The sequence below is a fragment of the Cyprinodon tularosa genome, unplaced genomic scaffold (genome assembly GCF_016077235.1).
Source record: "Cyprinodon tularosa strain WSP-4 unplaced genomic scaffold, ASM1607723v1 ctg37, whole genome shotgun sequence".
In the NCBI taxonomy this organism is placed as follows: domain Eukaryota; kingdom Metazoa; phylum Chordata; class Actinopteri; order Cyprinodontiformes; family Cyprinodontidae; genus Cyprinodon; species Cyprinodon tularosa.
Genome location: NW_024039085.1, coordinates 3,291,675 through 3,313,807, shown reverse-complemented (window position 1 = coordinate 3,313,807; position 22,133 = coordinate 3,291,675). Strand labels below are relative to the sequence as shown.

General features: G+C 34.7%; 1 protein-coding gene across 1 annotated transcript in view; it reads left to right on the top strand.

The window, feature by feature from the left end:
- The window catches only part of eys (eyes shut homolog), a 248,419-nt gene that overhangs the window by 60,085 nt on the left and 166,201 nt on the right, over positions 1 to 22,133 (top strand). Inside the window, exons 11-21 of the mRNA XM_038296242.1 lie at positions 73 to 326; positions 3,426 to 3,530; positions 9,166 to 9,288; positions 12,074 to 12,187; positions 14,127 to 14,249; positions 15,670 to 15,783; positions 16,344 to 16,577; positions 17,659 to 17,781; positions 17,891 to 18,004; positions 20,265 to 20,378; positions 21,256 to 21,369. Coding sequence (XP_038152170.1) covers positions 73 to 326; positions 3,426 to 3,530; positions 9,166 to 9,288; positions 12,074 to 12,187; positions 14,127 to 14,249; positions 15,670 to 15,783; positions 16,344 to 16,577; positions 17,659 to 17,781; positions 17,891 to 18,004; positions 20,265 to 20,378; positions 21,256 to 21,369 — 1,532 coding nt within the window. The remainder of the gene's footprint in view (positions 1 to 72; positions 327 to 3,425; positions 3,531 to 9,165; positions 9,289 to 12,073; positions 12,188 to 14,126; positions 14,250 to 15,669; positions 15,784 to 16,343; positions 16,578 to 17,658; positions 17,782 to 17,890; positions 18,005 to 20,264; positions 20,379 to 21,255; positions 21,370 to 22,133) is intronic.

The following is a 22,133-nucleotide window of genomic DNA, read 5'->3' as shown; positions in this document are numbered from 1 at the left end:
ATCCCCTTTAGGGGTAAAAGAAATCTTCTGACTCTCTTCGCTATTAAGAAATTCTCTTTAATCTGTTGCCAGCTGCCTTTGTCCCGATGGATACACAGGGGTCTACTGTGAGCAGGACATTGATTACTGTTTCAACAGTCCTTGCTCTGAACACGGCGTTTGCCTGGACCAGCAGTTTAACTTCACCTGCCGCTGCATGCTGGGGTATGAGGGTCTGCTATGTGATGTGGAAGAAAATGAGTGCAACAGCTTCCCATGCTCAAACGGCGCCACCTGTGTGGACCTAATCAGTGATTATCGGTGCCACTGTCCCCTGGGGTTTGAGGGTATGAGACCATCTGATATAAATGCGAGCCCATTTTGCAGCTTTGATAAAGCTTTAGCTAAAGTGTTGGGCTTTAACGTGTAACCTTTCTTCTTAGAAACCGAGTTTTGAAACAATTTTTAGCATTTGGAAACATTCACCATTTTAAAACATTCAAAATACTTCATGACTTGTGACTACATCACAATAATAAGGCTTACTCTGTACAGGAAATCCCCTCATTTATCTGAAGTTCCTTTGTATCTTGACTTATTTTGAGTTAATCCAAGTAGGCAATTTGTGTGTGTGTTTTAAATGAAAAATCTAAAGAGCTGTGTGTCATGTGTGTTACCTAATATTTTTTGTGAACAACATTTACAAAAGTTTCTGTGTTAATTAGCATTTGTTGCCTCAACATGTATTCATCTTTTATTGCACTAGTATATGGTAGACAAAAAAAAATCTAACATTTCAACTCAGTTTATTCAATAAAGATATTTTGTTTTTGTTTAAAAAAATTAACAGCCCCTGTTTGCAACTAGGCCACAACCTGTAAAGTTTTGAAGGATTTAAAAATATCTCAACATCAGAGGTCTTCAATGGGAAACACTGCTGGAGAGTCTTGAGGTCCCACCCACAAGTTGCCATTCTGATGTTTAACCACACTGAAATTGTAATGCTTTTAGTTGTTTTATGCGAACCCCCATGTCCTTGTTGACAAGCAAACGCCATGTTCCATTCAGATATACACAGTTTTTACTCCAATGTCTTGTGGGGCAATAATGCAGAGGTTTAAACAGTATCTTCCCAGAGTAGATTAAGTGGAAGAAGAAGAAGAAAAAAAGAAAAAATTAATCGATTTCTTGCCAGAGCATCAATGAGATTTTTGTATTCTTGCTGTCCCTAAGATAAGTCCACACTGAGAAAACAGCAGGTCTCTCTTCACATATTTCTCTAAAACAAGCTCTGTTTTTGTTTTCCCTTCTTCGCATCATGATGTGACCTGTCGCTATTTATATGTGCTGTGTGTTTGATGCCACACTCTGAGGCAACAAGCCAAAGTTTACAAGTAAAATCAGGGCAGAACACATATGTCCACAAGAACCCTTAGCAAACACCTGTGGGTGGGCACAGTTGACCAAATTTACATCACAAAGGCATTGTGGTTGAGTGAACAGTAGAGCTGATGGGGAGATATTCAATTGGAATTGGTCTTATCTTGTGGCAGCTTACCGTTGCAGTTAAAGTCCGGAAAATGTAAACTTTGCAAGTTTACATTTGTTCAGGTGAAACAAAAAGAGCTCTCACAATGGCTGATTGCAATGCAAATAGAGACAAATTAGTTATTTTAAGGTTCTGATTACTCCAAGGACCTGATTTTAAAAGATTCCCTATAACAGGTGCAAAATTGCATGTGCAAGTACTTTTTTTAGTATGTACATAGAGTGGGCAATGTTCCCTGATTGCTGCAGAAATGTTGAGACGTGCAAACCCATTTGGTTCCACCCATTAAAAGGGTCAGATTGCATTTTTCTACAGACAGTTTGAGAGTGGCATTAAAAGAAACATAAGGTTTATAGCCATGAAGGGGGAGGAAATAATGATATTTATATATTTAAAAAAGATAACACTAAATAATATTTATAGAGTACTCTCACAGCACTATTAAAAAAGTTAAGAGAAAATGAAACATAACCATAATTAGTATACAGTAATATTTGTTATTCATTAATATTACACCACTGTTGTCCACAGTCCAAATGTTTACATTTCTCTCTCCATACTCAGGTGTTGTGCCAATACATTATTCATGAAAAAAATTACTTTTTTTGTGTATGTTTATACCTAAAACTGCGGTTGTAGTTATTTTATTCGGAAAATGGCTTTGCATGGGGGGGTTTTGTTTGTGCATACAAACACCTTTGCACCTGTTTTAAGAAACACAAACCATTTGCAGATCAGGCCCTAAGACTTCACTCTGTGTTGCTGTTCTTTATTGCTTCAGAGATTTCTTACATCTCAATTAAAATCCTGATTACTTTTAATGTCCGTGGATCAACACAAAAATAAATACATATTAAAGACAAGACAATAGCCCTATTTATTTACAAAAATGTTTGGGGTTCCAAATATTTTACCACATTTCCAGAGTGTGTGTACTTGTTTATGTTACCTATTTTGGACCGTTTTTGGTATATTTACTAAATTTCCGAGGACCAACAGGACCAAAGGGTTGCGCTAGTGTAGTTGGGACCCATGTTTTATCTTTGGGGATCATTTAGAGGTTTATTGTGAATTTACCTTAGGCTGAGGTTAGGTTTAGGAATATAATGGAAATAGGCATATAGTTTCAAACTTAGGCAAAAACACAGTGACTGAAATAAACACAACTCAAAGGTTTGTCTTAATATTGATAGAATAACAAAATTGTGTTTATATTTGCGCATGGCTGTTGGACTGTTTTCATGTTACATTTTTTTATTGTTTCACTTTTTATTTATTTTAAGGCCGTTTGGTTATTTTTTTAAGAAGTCCCAATCAAGGTGGCTATTGCTACACCCCACGTTATTTCTATTTAAGTATTTCCATCCAGCTTATAGGGTCATAGTGGCAAAACTCCTGCCTTTGCTTCAGTTAGCATTGCCTAAAGACAAATAGTGCCCTGTGGCACACAGAAAGCCAAGAGGTTTAAAACATTGCCACAGGCCAAAGCTGGATGGCTTTAGATTTTGTTGGTTAATTCCTTAGTCTGTTCCATAACAAACTGTTTCCTGGGAGATGCTAAAACAAACTTCCACCATGTATCCATACATTGACATATGCTTTTATAATGATTAATAATTTAATGACATTTTGATTCTAAACAATCAGAGTTGATCAGATGTTTATGTTGTTTTGTCCATGAAACTAGGGGAAATTATTAATATGCTTTCTGAATATGCTTTTTTCAGTAACTCCAAAGCAATGTTATTCTTTGCTTTGGAGTTACTGAAGCTCCAAAGCAAAGAAAAACTACATTCAATAGCAGCAGCATGGGGAAGATATTTCTCCAAATATCTCTCAGTTGTATTTCCTTTATCATTAACTAGAGCTTATTAATTTTTCTGGCTATGCTCTGCAGGAAGGACATGCTCTCAGAATGTAAATGATTGTTGGTCGCAGCCCTGTCTAAATGGAGGCTCGTGTGTGGATCTGATAAATGACTACATTTGTCATTGTCCTCTTGGTAAGTAGCATGCACTTGTACATTATTGAGGATGTTTACAAAAATATTCTGCCATTAATTATCTTCTGTACCTTGGGAACACATGAAAAGTTTATTCCTATTACAACTTGTTTGTTTTTGTTGATGGTATTTTGCATTTTGTGAAGAATGCACTTCCAAATATAGCAAAGAAACAGCATTGCTTAGTATCGTCTTTTCAGTTTGCATGGAGGCTTTTAGGAGAGCTCAGTGTGAACAAAATAGAAGCAATAAATCTCTATTATGAATAGCAGAAAGAAAAAAAAGTTGTTTTAGAAAAAAATTTTAGGATCAATGTCTGTGTTTAGCGTTTCCCTAGAACACTGATTTTATACAGGATGGCTATGATAGTTTATTTTTGGCCAACAACCATTTTTATCATGATAAAATATGGTAATTTATATGAAGGGTTTGTCCTGATAACGTTGACATAGCTTTTTTTGAGCCTAAATAGAATTGGAGCACCAGACATAATGAGCAGATATTAGCAGACAAGTAATAATAATAATAATAATAATAATAACACATTGTATTTGTAATGCACTTTACATTTAAGAAAAATCTCAAAGTGCTGCAGGTAAAATCATCATAGAAGGGTAAAATCAAAATTTTAAACTAAACATCGCTTTAAAACACTTATGAATAAAATCAAAATGTTAAAAGTCATACGTCCTGCTAAAAAGAACTGTTTTTAATTTGTTGAACATTGTAAATATTAACAGAAGGGCTTTATTTACAAACAAATTAATAAAAAAAATAAAAGAAGAAAAAATAACAAATAATACACCAACAGGAGGTGATAACTTTACAGGAGAACCTTTGTATGCAACCAGAGATAGTGGCATATACATTTGAAAAGTCATGCAAAGAGACTATGCACCTTTAAAATGTCATGCTGCAACAGCAGCACATTTTCGGCTACATATGTAATATCCCAAAAAGTTGTAAATGGATGCATTCAAACTATCCAAATGTTCATATTCTATTTAGTATAGGAAGTAGAACAACTTGAATACATTTCCTGATGTTAAGCATATTGCATTTTATAAATGTATAACTTCTATACATATTTTTCAGTTCGGATCATAGGTATAGAATAATTCTTTAAAGTCTGGTCCTTTTACATGGCTAGTTTATTGTTGTTCCTACAACACATAAAATGCATCCCAGGATCTCAGTTAATAATCTGCTTTTAGTATTTTCTGCCTTTTACTCAAATTAGATTTTGGCAGAAACAGAACACCAATGTGTGAGTAAAGCTCCCATTACTGTTTTAATTTCAGTGACAGATTTATAAACAGGTGTTTTTGATCTCCTTTGTCCATTTCAGAAGTACAATTAGATAAATGCTCTGCCAGATTGACACGCTTCTCCTCACAAAACACACACATACACTCTCAGATCAGGGAAAATAACAGGTTTTTAAGTTTTTTGCTATTTTGTATTTTCTTGTGATTTTGTCGTTTTTGTTAAGAGTCTCACTCTGGCAACAATTGTGGACAAATGGAAAGAGTCTTTTCATGTCTGAAGGATGACTGTCTGTTTTGAAAACTAAATATATAGCTACATTTCACAGCATTATACATGATGCTTGCTTTAACAAGCTGGTGAACAAGTAAAAAAATATGCAAGCAATTACTTTAGTACTTGCTTGCATACGTACTTTACTTTAATATCAGGATTTTTTTGTTAACTTCTCAGTTTTTGTTTATACTCGTCTTTTAATACACAATGTGGTACAATGTGCAGATTACATAGAGTGTATTACATAAGATGAAGACAGGAGGAAATTAGAAAAATACAAGAATGAAATAAGAAATTAAACCAATTTGCTAAACAAGGCAAAACATATAGAAATAATTCTCAGAGATATTAAAGTGTTAAAGTTGACAGCAGACATTAACAAGCTATGAAGCATGAATTTAAGAGTGCTGCCAAAGAATTATAATATGGATATAATAAAGTTAAGATAACATTGAAGTTTTTGAATCAGAAACCTTGTGCTTAAAGCCTAACCGTATAATAATTCTTTCTGAACTGTGACTTTCTGACAGAAGGCCGACTAGATTCATGCTTTCATTCCTACTGTCTTCATTTTGCAGCTAAAACAAAGATTCATCCAAATAGGCAGCATTTCCTGAATCTCCAGTGTCATGTTTTTGGTGAAATGCAATTAATTTCAGCCACTGTTTCCTTTTCTTAGGCAACAAGAGTGACACCTTGTGTACCTCAACTTTAGCAAATCAGTACTATGGTTTAATGTACTGTCAAAAATGCTGTCCTCAAAACTGCAGCTCACTAGATCTCTTCTGTTTTGAGCAATCTTTAAACTTGTGAAAGGATCAACAGATTCTAAGCCTATGTGGCAAAAACAACTACTCCAAGTTAAGTCAGTGAAATTCCATTTCTGCTGCTGTTTATCTCAGCTGCTGCTATGAATCTCACTCCATAGCTCATCTAGATGCCTAAAAGCAAAAATTTGCTGTCCGTGTGTTTGTCTGGTTTGTTAATGGTGTTAAAAGGCAACTGAACAAGTGCAGCTAATAACATGTCCTGTAAATGTGAGTTATTTTGGGTAATGATTTCCAGGTAAGAAATAAAATACTCATCAAATGAGCATATACTGGCATGATATAATGTCATAGTCTGATAAAACAGATTATTTTTGGTTAAAATCAATCAAGCTTTCTAAATGATGTCCGGCTTTTAAACCGATAAATACAACGTTATACTCTATATAGTACAAATTACAATTAGTTGAAAAATTCAAGAGAAGTGACATTGTTATTTCTTTGGTAAAACCACAAGCAGCTATCTGATAGAGTAGGGTGTCCCATTTGGAGATGGTGACTCTGTAAAAGTGACATTCCTTCATGCAACATTAACCTCCAAGTGAATTGCATGCACAATTGGTTATTAAACACTTCTGAAACACCCTGTTGGAGGCAATAGCTGTCCATTAAATAGTCAAGGCAACACATAATCTAATGGAAAAAGGGTAACTGGAAGGTCATCAAACATTCAGATTGATGTGACGATATAAAGAAAGCTGCTCTGGAGTTGGATTACAATGTAATAAATGCCAAGCTTACTTAAAGTTAAAAACATGTATTATCCAATACACCCACTGTTTCTAAATGTATGTGCAAGGCTTGATAAAAGAAAACATTATTTATTTGTCAGTTGGTGAAGCCATCATTTCAAATATGCACTTTCTTACGTAAATGTTCCTTCCTATTTACACTAGTGGCAACTGTTTTCTTATAGATTTACATATATTGTGTGGTTCTCAAATGCATTCATTGTACAACAGGATTTTGCTAAATAAAACAAACACAAAACCATAACATGATTTCGATTATAAGCAGACTTGAGTGTATATGGCCTCTATGGCATTACTATATTACTATATTGATTATAACATGCGCCCCCAACAGTCCCGTCCACAAAATTAGGGTCTGTTACCTAAGGGCACCTCCATGTTATAAGGGTAGTAAAATGCCAAGATTGTATGCTACTCCTGTTGGTGATACATGCCTAGAACATCTACCTTGGGAGGGATTTAAGAGTCATGCAGAAGAAAATGCTCAGGCTATCTCAGTAGATTCCTATAAATGTAAAGGTGCAGATGCTGAAGTCACAGGACCGTTCCAAAGCTCTTGACGTTGTCTTTCTATCCATTTGCTATAAAGCACTTTGGTCAAGTCTTTCTTGAAAAAGTGCAATAAGTATTTTACCATTTTTAAAGAAGACCCTGGCCACACTGCAGGGGAAACTCATTTCAGCAGTTTGTATGTGTGATCTCTTTTTTTTTGGTCATGACCCACATTTCATGACCATAGATGAGGATAAGAAAGCAGAAAAAACAGTAAATCAAGAGCTTTACCTTCCAGCTCTGCCCTCTTCAACACAATGGACCAAGAGCAGCAGATGCTGCAACAATATATCTGTTTATATTCCACTACATTCTCCCTTCAAATATGAATACAACTAACGAAAACTTAGCTTGTACTCTAAAGGCCGGAACTTCCTCCTCTACCAGGAGAGGGCAAACCCCAATATTCCATACAATAATGTTGTACTTCACCCACATGTCTTCACTTGGCAGCAGACAACCCCAATGCATGCTTTAGTTCTTGATTAGAGGGACCCGTCTGAGTCATGTCATCTGTTAAAAGCAGAGACAAAATCTACCTGTACCTGAACTAGAGCCGGCAAGATTTTTTGTATTGTACAAAATGAATTAAGAAAAAAAACAAGCAATCAATACATTATATTAGAAATTTATTTCAATTAAAATAACAATTTCTGCTAGTTCTTGTATAAGTTCTTCTGGATTACATCTGCATTCTTCAGAAAGAAAAAATTAAACACTCATGGAGGACACAACTTTACTGTTTTTACAAGGTAGTTGTGCCATTATGGGAAATCAACAATGTTGTAAGTTCTCCAACTTGGCAAAAAAATTATTTTACTTTACTTATTTTACCTGTTATTTATCCACAGATTAGGACCAGAGAGGCCATACATTTTTAAAGAAAAAATGGAAGCATGAAGCTGGAGGAGTTCATATCCCTCCTTTAATCTGCATTTGTGCACCCTCTGCATTTGTGCACCCTAACTGTTTAGCCCTGTTTCCTACACCCATATAAACATTTTGCATTCATTTCCCATGGGTAATAATTGGATATTTCAGCAAAATTATATACTATGTAGACAATAATGTATTCCTACTCAATTACATTTGTATGCAGTTCTCTGGTCAAACTAAACTGACCTAGCCGCAAACTGTTACCTTGAGGTAATGAATGGAAAAAATAACATTTTTGTAAATTAATTCAGAAAGTGTATTTACTCTAGAATTTATGCTTCTTCACATATTCACCTGTGTCACAAGTATTTGTTGGAAAAAGTTTTTGAGATTTAACAATCTAAAAAAAAAAAGACTTTATCTTGCCTTTTGCAAGCAGGGTGTCCAAGCCAACTATGGTCCCAAATAGGATGGTTTCCACCCTTTGAAAAAAGGGGGTAGAATGTGTACCTCTATGCAGTATCAGTGCTTTAAAGTGGAATTAAATTGTCAAGGTATACCATTAAATGAATGGAGTCAATAATAAATGTACATAAAATTAAAATTTACTTAGTCTTACTTGAATAGAATGTTTCAAATACGTGCTTATGACATTCCTACATGCTATTCATGCTTAGCAACAATTTTGTACTGTAATTAGATTTAAATAAACACAGGAAAACATGAAATTAACTGAATTGGTGTGTTTTAGTTCGAAGAATAATCTGTCATTCTGTTTCTATGTGCTTTATTTATAACTCTAGATATTGATGTCAGGATTTAGTCAGTGACATTCAGCTTTTGTTAGATACATTTGATATAGATCAGTCCTTTATAGTAAGCCGCTGTTAGTTATATTACTCAATAAGCACACAGCATAGCAGGTCGATTACCAAAGAAAGGTTTCAATACTATTAATCTGCTTTGAACAGATAAAGCTGTATAATTAAGAAAATGAGCTGCTGGCTTATTTGTTTTAATATTCATTATTTTTCCAAGGCTTGATTTGCATGTCTTAATCTGCATTTTTGTTACTGTTGCTTCAAGGGTTTAAGGGACGAGATTGCTCTCTGGATATTGACCTTTGCTCATTTGGACTGTGCAGCAAACACACAGTGATGTGCATTGAGAGCAAGGATGGGCAGAATGTCTCTTGCACATGTGAAAAAGGTGAGTGAGACCTTTAACAGGGGCAAAGTAGTAAGAGGGTATGTGTGTAGCGTTGTTAGTTAAGGGTGTGTATATCTGATCTCAGATGTCTTGGTAAAGATGACTGGACTGAAAAGATAAGTTGAACTGAAGAACACATGGTAGTTTTAAGTAGTATTTATTTGGCAAAGTTTAACCTTCTTTGCACATTGATTATATGATTTAGTCTTTTTATCATTGAACATTAAAAAAATGTTAATCCTTATATAAGCAGTAACATTTACGTCCCACAGTCTGATAGGTTTGGATTTCTCTCTTTGAGGATGAGTCTCATCAGTTGATAACATAAATTACTCAGGAGTACAGGGTTAGACTTGACTGAAGCTCTTTTTAGGGTCTAGGCTTCATGGTAAATAGAGCCCTTCATGTTGAAATGTGTACACATGCACCAGGAATCATGCAGCTCATTTCTGGATGCTGTCAGCCTCCTGGAACTGAAAACATTTTTCCCTGCCACACAGAGTATAATTCAGTCTGGAGCAATCTTGCCTCTCTTTTGAAACGGATGGCTATTGCATATAAGTTCATGTAATGCAATCAATAACTGTAACATCATTACTCCCGTTGCATTTATGCTTGGCATATGTCAGAATGAAGGATTGTGAGTGATTTCTTATGTAAATCAGTGCAACCTCCATCACGCTGAACTCCCCAGATCACTTCTCAAGGGTAAACTTTGAGTTGCTGTCTTGTTTAGATGTCTTATGTCAGCAATCTTGACATCTAGATTATCAACTTGTCTTCCTACAGTAAAGTACATCTGTTGTTCAAATCACTTTTGTTTCCACAGTGCTGTAAGAATGTATTTATACTTCTTAGTAGTGCTTAATTGATAAGGAGAAGAAACAGTATGAGCCTTGTTCTTTTTTTGCATGATCAAAATCTTAATCCAGACTACTATACCCACATGAAATAGGGTGATGGCAGCATCATGCTAAGGGGCACTTTTCACAATGGAACAGGGGAGGTCAAATGTATGCACCTAAAATCCTGGAAGAAAACCTTCAAAAAATGCTTTGAAACACTTTACATTAAGCAGAAGTTTCCCCTCCAGCAAGATAAAAACCCTAAACACTGAAGATTAGAACTATACAGCAAAGGGCTAAAAGTTCTTTATTTGATTGAGACTCTTTAGCATGATTTGAATATTTTCAGATTGTTTTTATTCTGTCTGACCATTTAGCTAAAAAGAAGATTTAAAATATAACTCCCTAAATGTGCAAAGTAGGACATATTTTCAGCCAAAGGTGAATAAAAAATTATTGACTGCAGGGGAAATAATAACAGATGGACCAAATGCTTTTTACATCTGTATTGGTTAAAATAGTGCCTTATTTTTGCCTATAGCCTAAACTGAAATAGTATTGTGTATGTAATGTGAAGCAATTTTATTTTTTCCCACGCAGTGTCTAAATAATGAACTAACTTGGACATTAAATTCTAAATTAAATGACATTCACTTCAAAAATTAATCATTAAGATACAAATAATTTGTTTGTAGTTATTGCAAAGAATGGCTTCATGGCCCTTATTCACTGCTCCTCTTCATCTAGCCATTCTACAAGAAGGTCACAAGCAGCCAATCACTGATGGGCACCTGCACACTGAAATGTGCACATTTGAGTGAAAAAAGAAAACCATTGGTGTAACGTTGGACATTTTGTGACTCCAGAAAAGTTATGATGATGTTGTATGTATTAAGTTTTATTTGGAAATATAAGATTTGGGTGGCCGTATCTTCAGTTTACTAGAAGAGTGCCTTGACTTGTGTGCTATGAAGTCTTCCAGCTGCAGGCATAACCAATCTCAGTTGTGAAAACTAATTTTGATCTACAACAACTTGAGGATTAAAAGAGTTTCACTCCCTGCACTTTTACTCCTTTTTGAAACCAAATGCTATTTAAACTGAAATATTGTTTTTTTTGTGCATTGTTTTAAAAGTGCTGTTTTGCATTTTAGATTATTTGCAGTAAAATACTTGAGCTCCATTCATCCTTGCATCAAAATCTCTTCCTGGCATTTAGACAGTTATATTTTGTTTTGTTTTGTTTTACCATCATGCAGGTTTTTGCTATGCAGCAGTTGTTTTTATTTGGCTTCAGTTTTTGTATTGTGTCACAGTTATTTTTGCAGGAAACTGCTTATTCTGCAGCCAAGCAGATGCTGTGGTCTTGCCTTTTATGTATTTTTCCATCATATATCTAATTGGAAAAAGCATCTTTTCAGCAGGTTATGTTCCGTTTTACCTCGGCTGACTGAATGAAACATTCATGTTGTACCCACTGTACATGCAAATATTTCTGTATGGGTTAGTTTAAGGTCAGCCTACATGCAGTTTATTTTCTCCTTGCAACAAAATGACTTAAACTCAATGTTTCTTTTTTCTTGTGTATACAGTATGTGTGAGCAGTCTGTTTGTCTGTTTGACTACGTGTGTGTCTTGAAGCATGTTAAGAACTTGATAGAGTTATGTCTGTGTATAGATTGACTTTGAATTCAAAAAGGCATTTGGACTCTTTAATGTATTAAATCAGAAGGCCAATGATGGGCTCTTATTAAACATGATTAAATGATCCAGTGAGCTGAGTCTGCCTTTTCTCAACAAGCTCTTTGAATCGATACAAACACCGAAAGCCATCTTTTCTTTGTGAAAACAAAGTCATGCTGATCCTAATTGGCTGAGGAATGAATCCAGGTGAACAGGGCTGAAGTAAAGGTTTTCTACTTTCTCTTATATGTGCTGCAGGGTTTGGAGGGTCATTTTGTGAAGTTAACCTTAATGAATGTGAATCTAAACCGTGTCAGAATGGCGGCATTTGCGTAGATGGCCTTGACCAGTATCGATGTCTTTGCTCACAAGGTAAGTTCCAGTGATTTCTCAACAAATAAAAAGAGACTATAGCAGCCTGTGCATTGTTTTCATAATCTGTATGGGTATAAGGTAAACCAATACCAATTTTAGCTATAAAATAAAGTTGAAGTTCTGTAAATAAAATGAGACTTGTGAAGATGCAATTAGAAAATTCAAAAAAAGTATACAGACATGGTTCAAAACTTCACTTTAATATGATTTTGAATGGCTAAGAATACTCTTAGACAACAGAACATGGTTTAAGGACAACTCTATAGAAAGTGGAAGTCTTAAAAAAAAACGTCATCATGAATAAGGATGTTTGCCACAAAGGAAGAAATTGTCATGCAGGAAAATTAAGAAGGCCAAACATGGATCTCCAGCAGAAAAAACACTGATAATATTAACAAATAATGTTATTTAAGGAATCTGACTACATTATTTGAGATCAGAACCTTAATTCAATGTTATTGGAACAGAGTCCTTCAACCAAGTAAATATCTAGAAGTCTAAGTAAATATCTAGAAGTCAGGAATGGAATCGGTCATAAATTTCACTGTACATCACAGGATTCTTGTGGAAAACATGACACTACCTTTAAAAAAGAAAAAGCTTATCTGGATATGTGATCTAACAATTTAAAAGAATTGAAATCACAAGTGACAAAAAAGGTCATAAAAAGAGCATGTTAGCCTACAAATGTTCTGAAAATACAGTAAAAACATTTAATTGAAGTTAGATGACAAATCCCTGAGTAAAATCTATTTATAGCAGTTGTACATGACATAAAACAAACAAGTAGTAAATGGAAGCAAATGTATTTTTTCCCAAATCACACCTTTAATTTTTGAAGAAAGAATCCCTGTTGTTTTTTTTACTATACATACATCTGTAAATCCCATTTTCGTTTATTTTGAAGCAAAAACATATTTTTCTTTTAAAAGTTACACAAATCAACAGCCCTTATTATTTTGAGCAGTAAATGAGAGGAAATGGAATTAGATTAAGAATAACAGCGTTTTTTTTTTTTTCTCTAAATGGAGAGAGAACAAAAATAATTCAATTTTATAGACTAATAATTCCAAATGGAGTTACCAATTTTGTAAATGTCTTATATGTACCTCATGGATAAGGATTTTTTTCCACGCATCTTAAAAAAAACTTTGTTTCTCATTTCTAAACAGTAAATTGAGTAGTTATTTTAAGCAATAATTTCGCATGACCCTCACAAAGTTAAAATTAAAATACTAAGAAATATCCACAATGTCCATAGCAATTCAATAATATTTCTCAGATCACTTAAAAAATTGTAAATTGCATCATTAAATTGCTGTGAAATAAATCCCAGCTAGTTTTTGTGTAATTTTGACACTTCACTGCTGAAACCTATATGTGGCTAAACTTTGATTGCAGGTGAGGTCTGTTATGAATTTTTAATGAAGTCAAAATAATTGTTAAATTTTATGACTTGGAGAGAGATGGAAATTGGTTCCATGGTCAGTTTGAGAAATGATGAGAATTTGACCTGCACCGATGGTGCTGATAGCTGAACATTAGTCATGGCTCTCCTGTAACACCGGTGTGTGACAGTGCTAATGATAGTCATTTTGTAGCGTGACCATGCAGTGGAATATGTTTATAGGAGACAGAATGGGAAAAAAATGAGTGAAATTCCGGCCCTAGCTGTTCCATCATTGCTTTAACCTTTCATCGCAAAAAAACACACAAAAATTTATCACAATAAAAAAATAATAATAAGGCACATGTGGGGAAAAAAACATTTCCTCCTTCCTTTCCAACCTGCAGCATGTATTTGCAAACTTGTGATAAACTTGCATTGACAAGTCATGTCAGATTTCTTCACTTTTGATACCAATTAGTATCTTTTCAAGTCTTGTGTTTACTGACATTCACGCACCAACTCTGGTGGGATTTTTCTTTTTCTCAGGCTTTGGAGGTTTCAACTGTGAAATCAACCATGATGAATGTGTCCACGGATACTGTGCCAATAATTCCACGTGTATTGACTTGGTTGCGGACTATGAGTGTATCTGTCCTTCAGGCTTTGGTGGTAAGTTATCTTTATCATTTCTCCTGGCAGTCCTTAAAACAGAGCAGAGATTGATGGCTATTGAGTGCTGATAACCATCAACCTGTCTCTTTGTCACATCCAAGAGCTCACTCACTATTTCCCAAATGAGTGCGTTTGATTGAGGATAGCAGTAAAACAGTTTTATTCCCTGCAGAAACCAAAAATCAGAAAATTGAAGTAAAAATGAGGTGAAATTAATTCTCTATAATGACCCTCTTTTGTTGTGCTTAAATATACACTGTATACAGAACAGTAACAGTGCCGGTTGTAAATTTTATTATGCCATCACATGTTCCTTGGTCACATATTTCAAACGTTGACATCAGGGTGGCATTCATTATAATCATTCCGTAGAGTTTTTGACTACATATTTTTTATCAGGGTTATGAACATAAATAATGTTACTTACACACATCAACTATATGTAATTTACAGTAGCCATCACCACAGTGTCACCCTAATGTGATACCAAACCACACATACCCTTAGATTATGCAACAGTAGTTTCAAAGCAGCATAATCAAGCCTGATAAAATATCAGTTTTTGTGATACTAAGCATGCCATTACTGTATCCAACATGAATTTCTGAATTGATCCCATCCAATCCAGATACAAGAAAGCTGTAAGGTGGAATGGGAACAGTGTGAAAAATGAAAACCTACTAACACCTGCTTGCATCAGACACGTCAAGGGTTCATGTCAAAACTGACATGTATTTGGAACTGGTTTTATTTTCATCCCTCCAAATAATAATCCAAATCACTTTTAAAAAACGCCCATATCATTATGCTTCTGTCACCAATTTTTCACAGCGGGTACAGTTTATTTTTATCTATCCATCAGTGCACATATATAAAGCATTGCTGTCATATGTAGAACAGAATCAACATTCATAGGTGCATCTCTGAGTGTTGCTGTTTGCCTCTTCACAGCCTGATAGACCAATTTAAAATAAAAGGTTCACTTTTTGTTATATTGCTTTTCTTACAGATTAATTTTAATTGATGCTGAATTGGTAAATGCAAGTTGTTTAGAAATGTCTCTCCATTTCAGAGAAATTAAACAGACATTTTGGTTGTATACGGTAAGAATTATTGCTAAGGCATGCACAAATCTCCTTACTTTTCATGTTATTTACACATTTAATTGACACTCATATGTTCTTTAGCTTTAGTTTGAGAAATGAGTTGTGGCATATGTTCTTTTTACCTTTCTTTATCCTTGTCAGATGGGGTCTTAGCTATATTTTCATTCTAAAGATTTGGGTCTGTTTGGTGAAATTGAGCTAAGCTTTTACATAATGTAAAAATATTGACAAGCATTTACTGAAACAGAAAATAAAGTTGTTTTTTTCTTGTGTTTTTTTGTGTCTTATGAATATTATTCTTATATTTTTAGGTAAGAATTGCTCAATATATCTGTCGGCATTTACAACTGACCCACACCTCTGCAAGAATGGAGGGACTTGTTTCCATAATTATACCGGGGAAGTAGAGTGCATTTGCCCCTTAGGTAAGGAATTAATTTTATTTTATTTTTTATGAATTAAGTGTATATGCATTAATTTAAATTAGAATTAGACTTTATATCGGGGTTCTGTCTGTAGTTTAGTTTGTTGAGCTTGAACTTTGCACTGAGCTCATGGTGTTAGACAGTTGTTTTTACCTGCTGCTTTTCCTGCTTAATGCAGTCTCCACCGTGAACTCTGAAAAAATATCGCTATTTATTGCTGCAAAAATCAATGACAAACACATTAACCCCCAGACAGAATCACGGCTGATATGACACCACAACCAGTGTGTTAGTCTGCTCCCACATTCTCCTGTAGAATTAATGATGTTTCTTCTGGTTTTTTTTTTTTTTTTTGCAGCCCTAACTTCAAGCTGCATTGATTACACAAATCGGTGTCCATAAGAAAAGAAGAAAAGTAAAACAAAGAAAAAGAACAAAACAAACACTTGCAACTGGGGCATCATAGGACATTAAAATATGTGAATTCGATCACACGTAGGCAGACATAAAGAAACTGCTTACAGTACATCACTCTTCTTCTTTGATCTTACCTTTTTCAGGCTACCATGGTAAAGACTGCTCCTCATCTTTGAGCCAGTGTGTATCGAATCCATGTGACCCTGAAGGAACAATTCTCTGTGAAGGGCTCGGAAGTACTTATAGATGTGTGTGCCACCATGGCTACACTGGGACACACTGTGAGACACCTATAAACCACTGTGTTGATGGTCTTTGTCAGCACAGTTCAGCATGTGTGCATCTGTCAAAAGGTTTCAGGTGCGATTGTTTGCCAGGTGGGTTCACCCTTTAGCTGAGGCTTTTCTCTTATGCATTCCTTCAACTGAATCACGTACAGCTGATGCTTTCACTTGTTTAGCTTTCTTCTCAGTAGGAGTTTAATCTCTTTGGCCTTAAGCAACAACCCGCAACAGCCTGTATGCATGGTGTAAGTCAGGACTGTGCTCATCAGGATGGAAGTTGATTTTGAAGCACTGATACTGCTCAAGATGTCTGTGCCTTGAAATATGTTTTATAAAAGTATAATATAATGATTTTTAAATATAATAGTTTTAGTTTTTTGTGCTTATTTGACATGTGTATATATATGTATACCGTATAGATACTGTATATAGGTGTGTGTGTATATATAGATGTGTTTGTATATAGATGTATATGTGTGTGTGGACTTGTTTTTATGTTTGTGTGGGGACTTTAATCTGTTTACACACTGTTCTTCCATAATCCTGGTCCCCATATGGTAAAGCATAACGGTTTCTTATGGCTTATAATATGCAGCATATGGTTGATAATGGCTGTTTCCACCATGTCTAAAACCTTTTAATGTACTTTATCTAAAGCCTACTTTCCTAAAAACAAAACAAAACTGAGTTTAAAACTTTACTTCGGATCTTTCAGTCACACAGATTTAATGGGTTGTTTAAAAACAACTCAGTTGACAGGATTTGGTATTTTTTTGGGGAGCAGTTGTTCTATATGAACGAAAAACCAATCAACTTTTATTAAACGATAGGCTAGATAAAGAGCTGCTAAAATTAAGTTTAGATTACACATAAATAGATTAGTTAATTCTGCAGGTAAAAAGGGAATTACCTTAAGTTTAGGATTAGGATTAATTCGGTGATAACAGTAGAGGTGCTGAGGAAGGTTCTCAGTCAGTAGAGAGGTGAAGCCATTCTTTGGTTAAGCCATTCTATGGGTCTAATAACCATTAATAACAGCCGTTTAATAGGATGATAACATTTGAAGAGAGTGATTGGTCAGTCAGTCAGTTAATATAATAGAACAGGTAGAAGACATATGGAAAGCTTAACAGTAGTTTTCTTTTTTGTGGTTTTCTTTTTTGATTTTTTACAGGTTTAACAGGCAAATTTTGTGAAATAAACATTGATGAATGTGAGCAGGATCCCTGTGGACCTCTCAGCATTTGTAGAGACTCTCTAAATGGCTATGATTGTTTCTGTGCACCTGGATTCATTGGTAAGCACTTGAAGCTGTGCTTTGTAAGGTGATACAGCCTTTGTCTCTCCTTTTCGAGAAGTAATGAACATTTTGCTATTGTTTGTATTCTCCCTTTTAACATTTTTAGGAAGTCAATGTGAAATTGAAGTGAATGAATGTCTCAGTCAGCCTTGTGATAATGGAGGCACCTGCATAGATGAGCTCAATTCATTTAGCTGCCATTGCCCTGCTGGATTCTCAGGTTGGTGACCTCTTAGATTCAGGTTATTTTAATATGTATATTAAGGCATTTTTCAACTGACCAAATATTTTAATGGTTTAAAAAGTTTATTTTAAATTTAACAACTTCGCTAAACTTGAATCTGATGGATCAGAGGTTGTTCAATTCCTCCCTTTGTCACATACTTTTTGCTAAGCTGTTAACTGATCCATAAGGTGGAGTGAATGACTCGGATTATATAAGCATTTCAGGTTAAAGAAAAGTCACAGCTCTATTCCTGAGTTTTGTGACAACCTCTTAAAGACTTGCATTTGAGTAGCTTTAAAAAAAAACAACTTGGTGTTTAAAAAGTGATATAGCAACTAGAATAAACTAACAGTTAGGTATGTCAGAATGGATGTAATAGGTACAAAAACATGACACAACCGGACATCGAGGGCTGGAATTTGGCAACCTACTTGTTTTTTCCTTTTTTTCAAATGCTTTAATAACTGAAACAGAGAAATGGGAACTTCTAACTTTTTTTTTATGTGGTTAATGATAATAATAACAATATAGACTAATTTAAATGTAAGAAAAAAAGAGGGGGGATTTCATAGGCTTGGGCTTATTTACCCTCTGTTCTAATTAAGGGAACTCCTATTTATTTCATATTTTTCTCCATATTAGGAGGCTAATTCGATATCTTCCCTTAATATGCAAACCATTACATTGACCCAGTGGGACGTGCTTATCCAACTCTACCCACATTGGCCCAGCAGTGATGCTGTGTCACTATTGGCTACAACAAAAAACAAGATAACTCTGAGCATCATGCCAGTTTGGGTTGATAGATTATAGCCATTTGGAAATCCATGCAAACCTGGACACTCCACCCCTATTCTCAAAGGTTTTCCATTCTGGCTGCTGGCATGTGATTCCCTGATCACAGGCACACTTAGGAAGAGTGTTGTAGACAGAGTGTGAAGGTTTCAGGACCGTTGATGATTCATATTTAAATATCACTGACTCAAGGTCCTCAAAAAAATTTCTCACATGTCTGTGAAAAAAGGCAGGTGCATAAAAAAAAACAAAAACAAAAAAACATTCTGCAACTGGTACACTCATTAGAATTCTGTGTATTAGCCAAATTTCAGCGTACTGAGCTGTTGCCAAAAATCCTGGAAGATGGAACCCAGATTTCACATAAAGGAGTTTTATATTCCAAAGAAATTAGCTTATCAGACCAATTTTAGCCTAGTGGACCTAGTGTGCTCTATCTTTGCAATGCAAATTTCCTGCAATGTTGTCAAAGAGAAAGAAGTTGTAGCTCATGTGGGTAAGGGATATTTAACTTCAGGACAATTTAGAATGCTGATTGGTCTGTTTCTGAGAGGCCTCCTGGTTTGAGCGACAGATGACGTCATGTCAATTGTTGTTGAAAAGGCACCGCAACCAGTTGTTTCTTTTAGTCAGCACTTAGTGTTACCCAATGTGTAAAAATAAATGCTGCAATTTACACATTTAAAAAAAGTAATTATTTGAAAACAGAGTTAGTGTTGTTTTTCTCTCTTTAAACTGTTTTTTTTTTCTGAGATTAAAAACGCTTAGAAACGCAAATGGTTGGAACTAATTTCTGCACGTAATTCTTAATTCTTCACAGAAAATACATACTGAGAAAAAGATAAACAATTAAAAACAGAAAAACACTAAGTAAACACTTGCCACATGCAAACCATCAAGATACATCTTCAGGGAAGGTAGCAGAGTTATAAAGCAAGCTCCGTCCCTTGTAGTGTTACAAGAGCAGCACAAGCAGTGCTCTGTAATTACATGAATTGTTGGCGTAATTCAAAGACCCATTATCATGTTGGCATTTCACACTTTGTAACAGCCTCCTCTAGCGCTCACACAGGCTGTAAATGTGTGAGACTGTGATAGTGCAAAAAGAAAAAGGAAACATCTTGTGGCTTAGTGTGTTTTCTGCTCAGCTGCTTTTTGCCTTTACCCAAAACAAAGGAAGGAATTTACATTCTATAATGAGGCCATAGTGCTGTTGTACTTTCCATTTTGTGTGTGTATACATACATATATATATATATATATATATATATATATATATATATATATATATATATATATATATATATATATATATATATATATATATATATATATATAGTTTTTACATCTTTTTTTGATGCATATATTGTCATTGTAAACCAAACTGTCACAAGAACAGCAGTCAAGGTTTTATTTTGTATTTTAAGATATACTATATTCCATGTTTTCTTTGTTACAGGGAACTACTGTGAAGTCAATATAGATGAGTGCGTTTCCTCTCCTTGTCTCCACAATGCCACATGTGTTGACCTTGTTGAAGGCTATGAGTGTGTCTGTAGGTCCGGCTTTACAGGTTAGTGGATTGTATTAACATTAATTCATTCTCAATCTTGCTTTCCCAACAAGAGAATTAAGAATTTCATATGTATAACTTAACTGCCACCTACACAAATGCTGTTGGTAGGCATGCACCTCACATAATAAAATCCACACTACAGTAGACTCCATCAGTTAGATTGTAAGCCCCCACAGCACTTCAAATGTTACAGTATGCTTGTATTTATTTATTTTTTCTGCATTTGGTGTTTTTCCACTTATTCTAATAAATGAAATATCATAAGAAAGATTTTTTTAAAAATTCCCTTTCCCATATTGTACACATTGATACAAATTTAAATGGACTAGGTCATTGCAGCAAGTCCAATCTATATAGACTGTTTTTTTTTTTTGCAGTTAACTGGCTTTAAAATAAAAGAAAAAAATGAATTATTATACAAACAAGGAAAAACTAGAATACGTTTTAAAAGGGACGCGGGCAATAAGTTATCAGATTAGTTTTAATACTATTATGCTTTAAGATTAATTGATAAAAGCAACAATTTAATTCTCCAAAGTCAAACAACATAATGGCTTTTTAAAGATTTCTGAAACACCCCAAGTCATTTATATAGGGAAAAAAATATTCAGTATATCATTAACACAACTACATACATTTGCATGGGCAAATCAAAGATTACCTGCTGACTATTTTCATCTGAAAACTTCACATAGATTACTCAAGATATTTAGTTGAAGGATATAAGATGAAAAAGTGATGAATGCAAGTCTGTTGTTTAGTTGTATTCTCTTGTGTTTGTGTTTGTGACACAAACAGATTAATTTTCTGATATTTTTGTGCAATTCAGACCTCATTACAATGTATTCATCAGTTTGTGTTACTTCTATCAAAGGTACAAAATGTGAGCTTGACATTGATGAGTGTGCTTCATCTCCTTGCAAGAATGGAGCAACTTGCGTTGACCTGCCCGGTAATTACATCTGCCAGTGTGTGGCTCCATTTAAAGGTAATGAGTACTGAGAGAAGGGGGACAAAATGCAAAGTTAATTAACTTCACATACTATTATTTTCACCCGCCTGAACCCACTTCATATAGCACATTACAATGAGTACGTCTTCGTTAGGCATCTCTGGTTAAAGGAAAACGGGAGTGATCGAGTTGATGTAAACTTCATCCAAGGCTTAGGCTAACCAAGTGTCAAATTCCATCCCTTTTATACATATCTAATGACGATGAATCGAGGCATACATAAAAGGTGAATACCTATAGATGATTTGAGAAATATGTTACTTAGATTCTGTTATACATTACCATTACCAAAAGTGCATCTTTAATTAAAACACCAAGTAATTCAGTACAAAAAAAGCTTAGAGCTCCTGAAAAACATCTATCTGTGCAGTATATGTTCTTGGTACTTGTGTGATGTTTATGTGGCAAGCTTCTGACCCAATGTAGGAAAACTCTTATGAGATAAGAACAAAAGTCTAACATTTTTTATTTTAAATACTGGAAAATGTGGATTTCTGTTTGCAGGAGGGTTAGAGGGGTTCCTTGATTACAGGAAGCTGTATAACAGTAATGAAAATGAGCTGTGTTCAAATTCATGGGCCGCATCCTTCAAAGCTGCATTTGTCAACTTTATGTTGTCGCAGTGTTGCAACAAAGGCTGTCCCAAACACTCCTTTAAAACTCCCATTAAATCTTTCAGCAGATAAAAAAAAAGAGAGATTTGCTGGAAGGATAGAGAATATCCTTAATGGCCCATCATT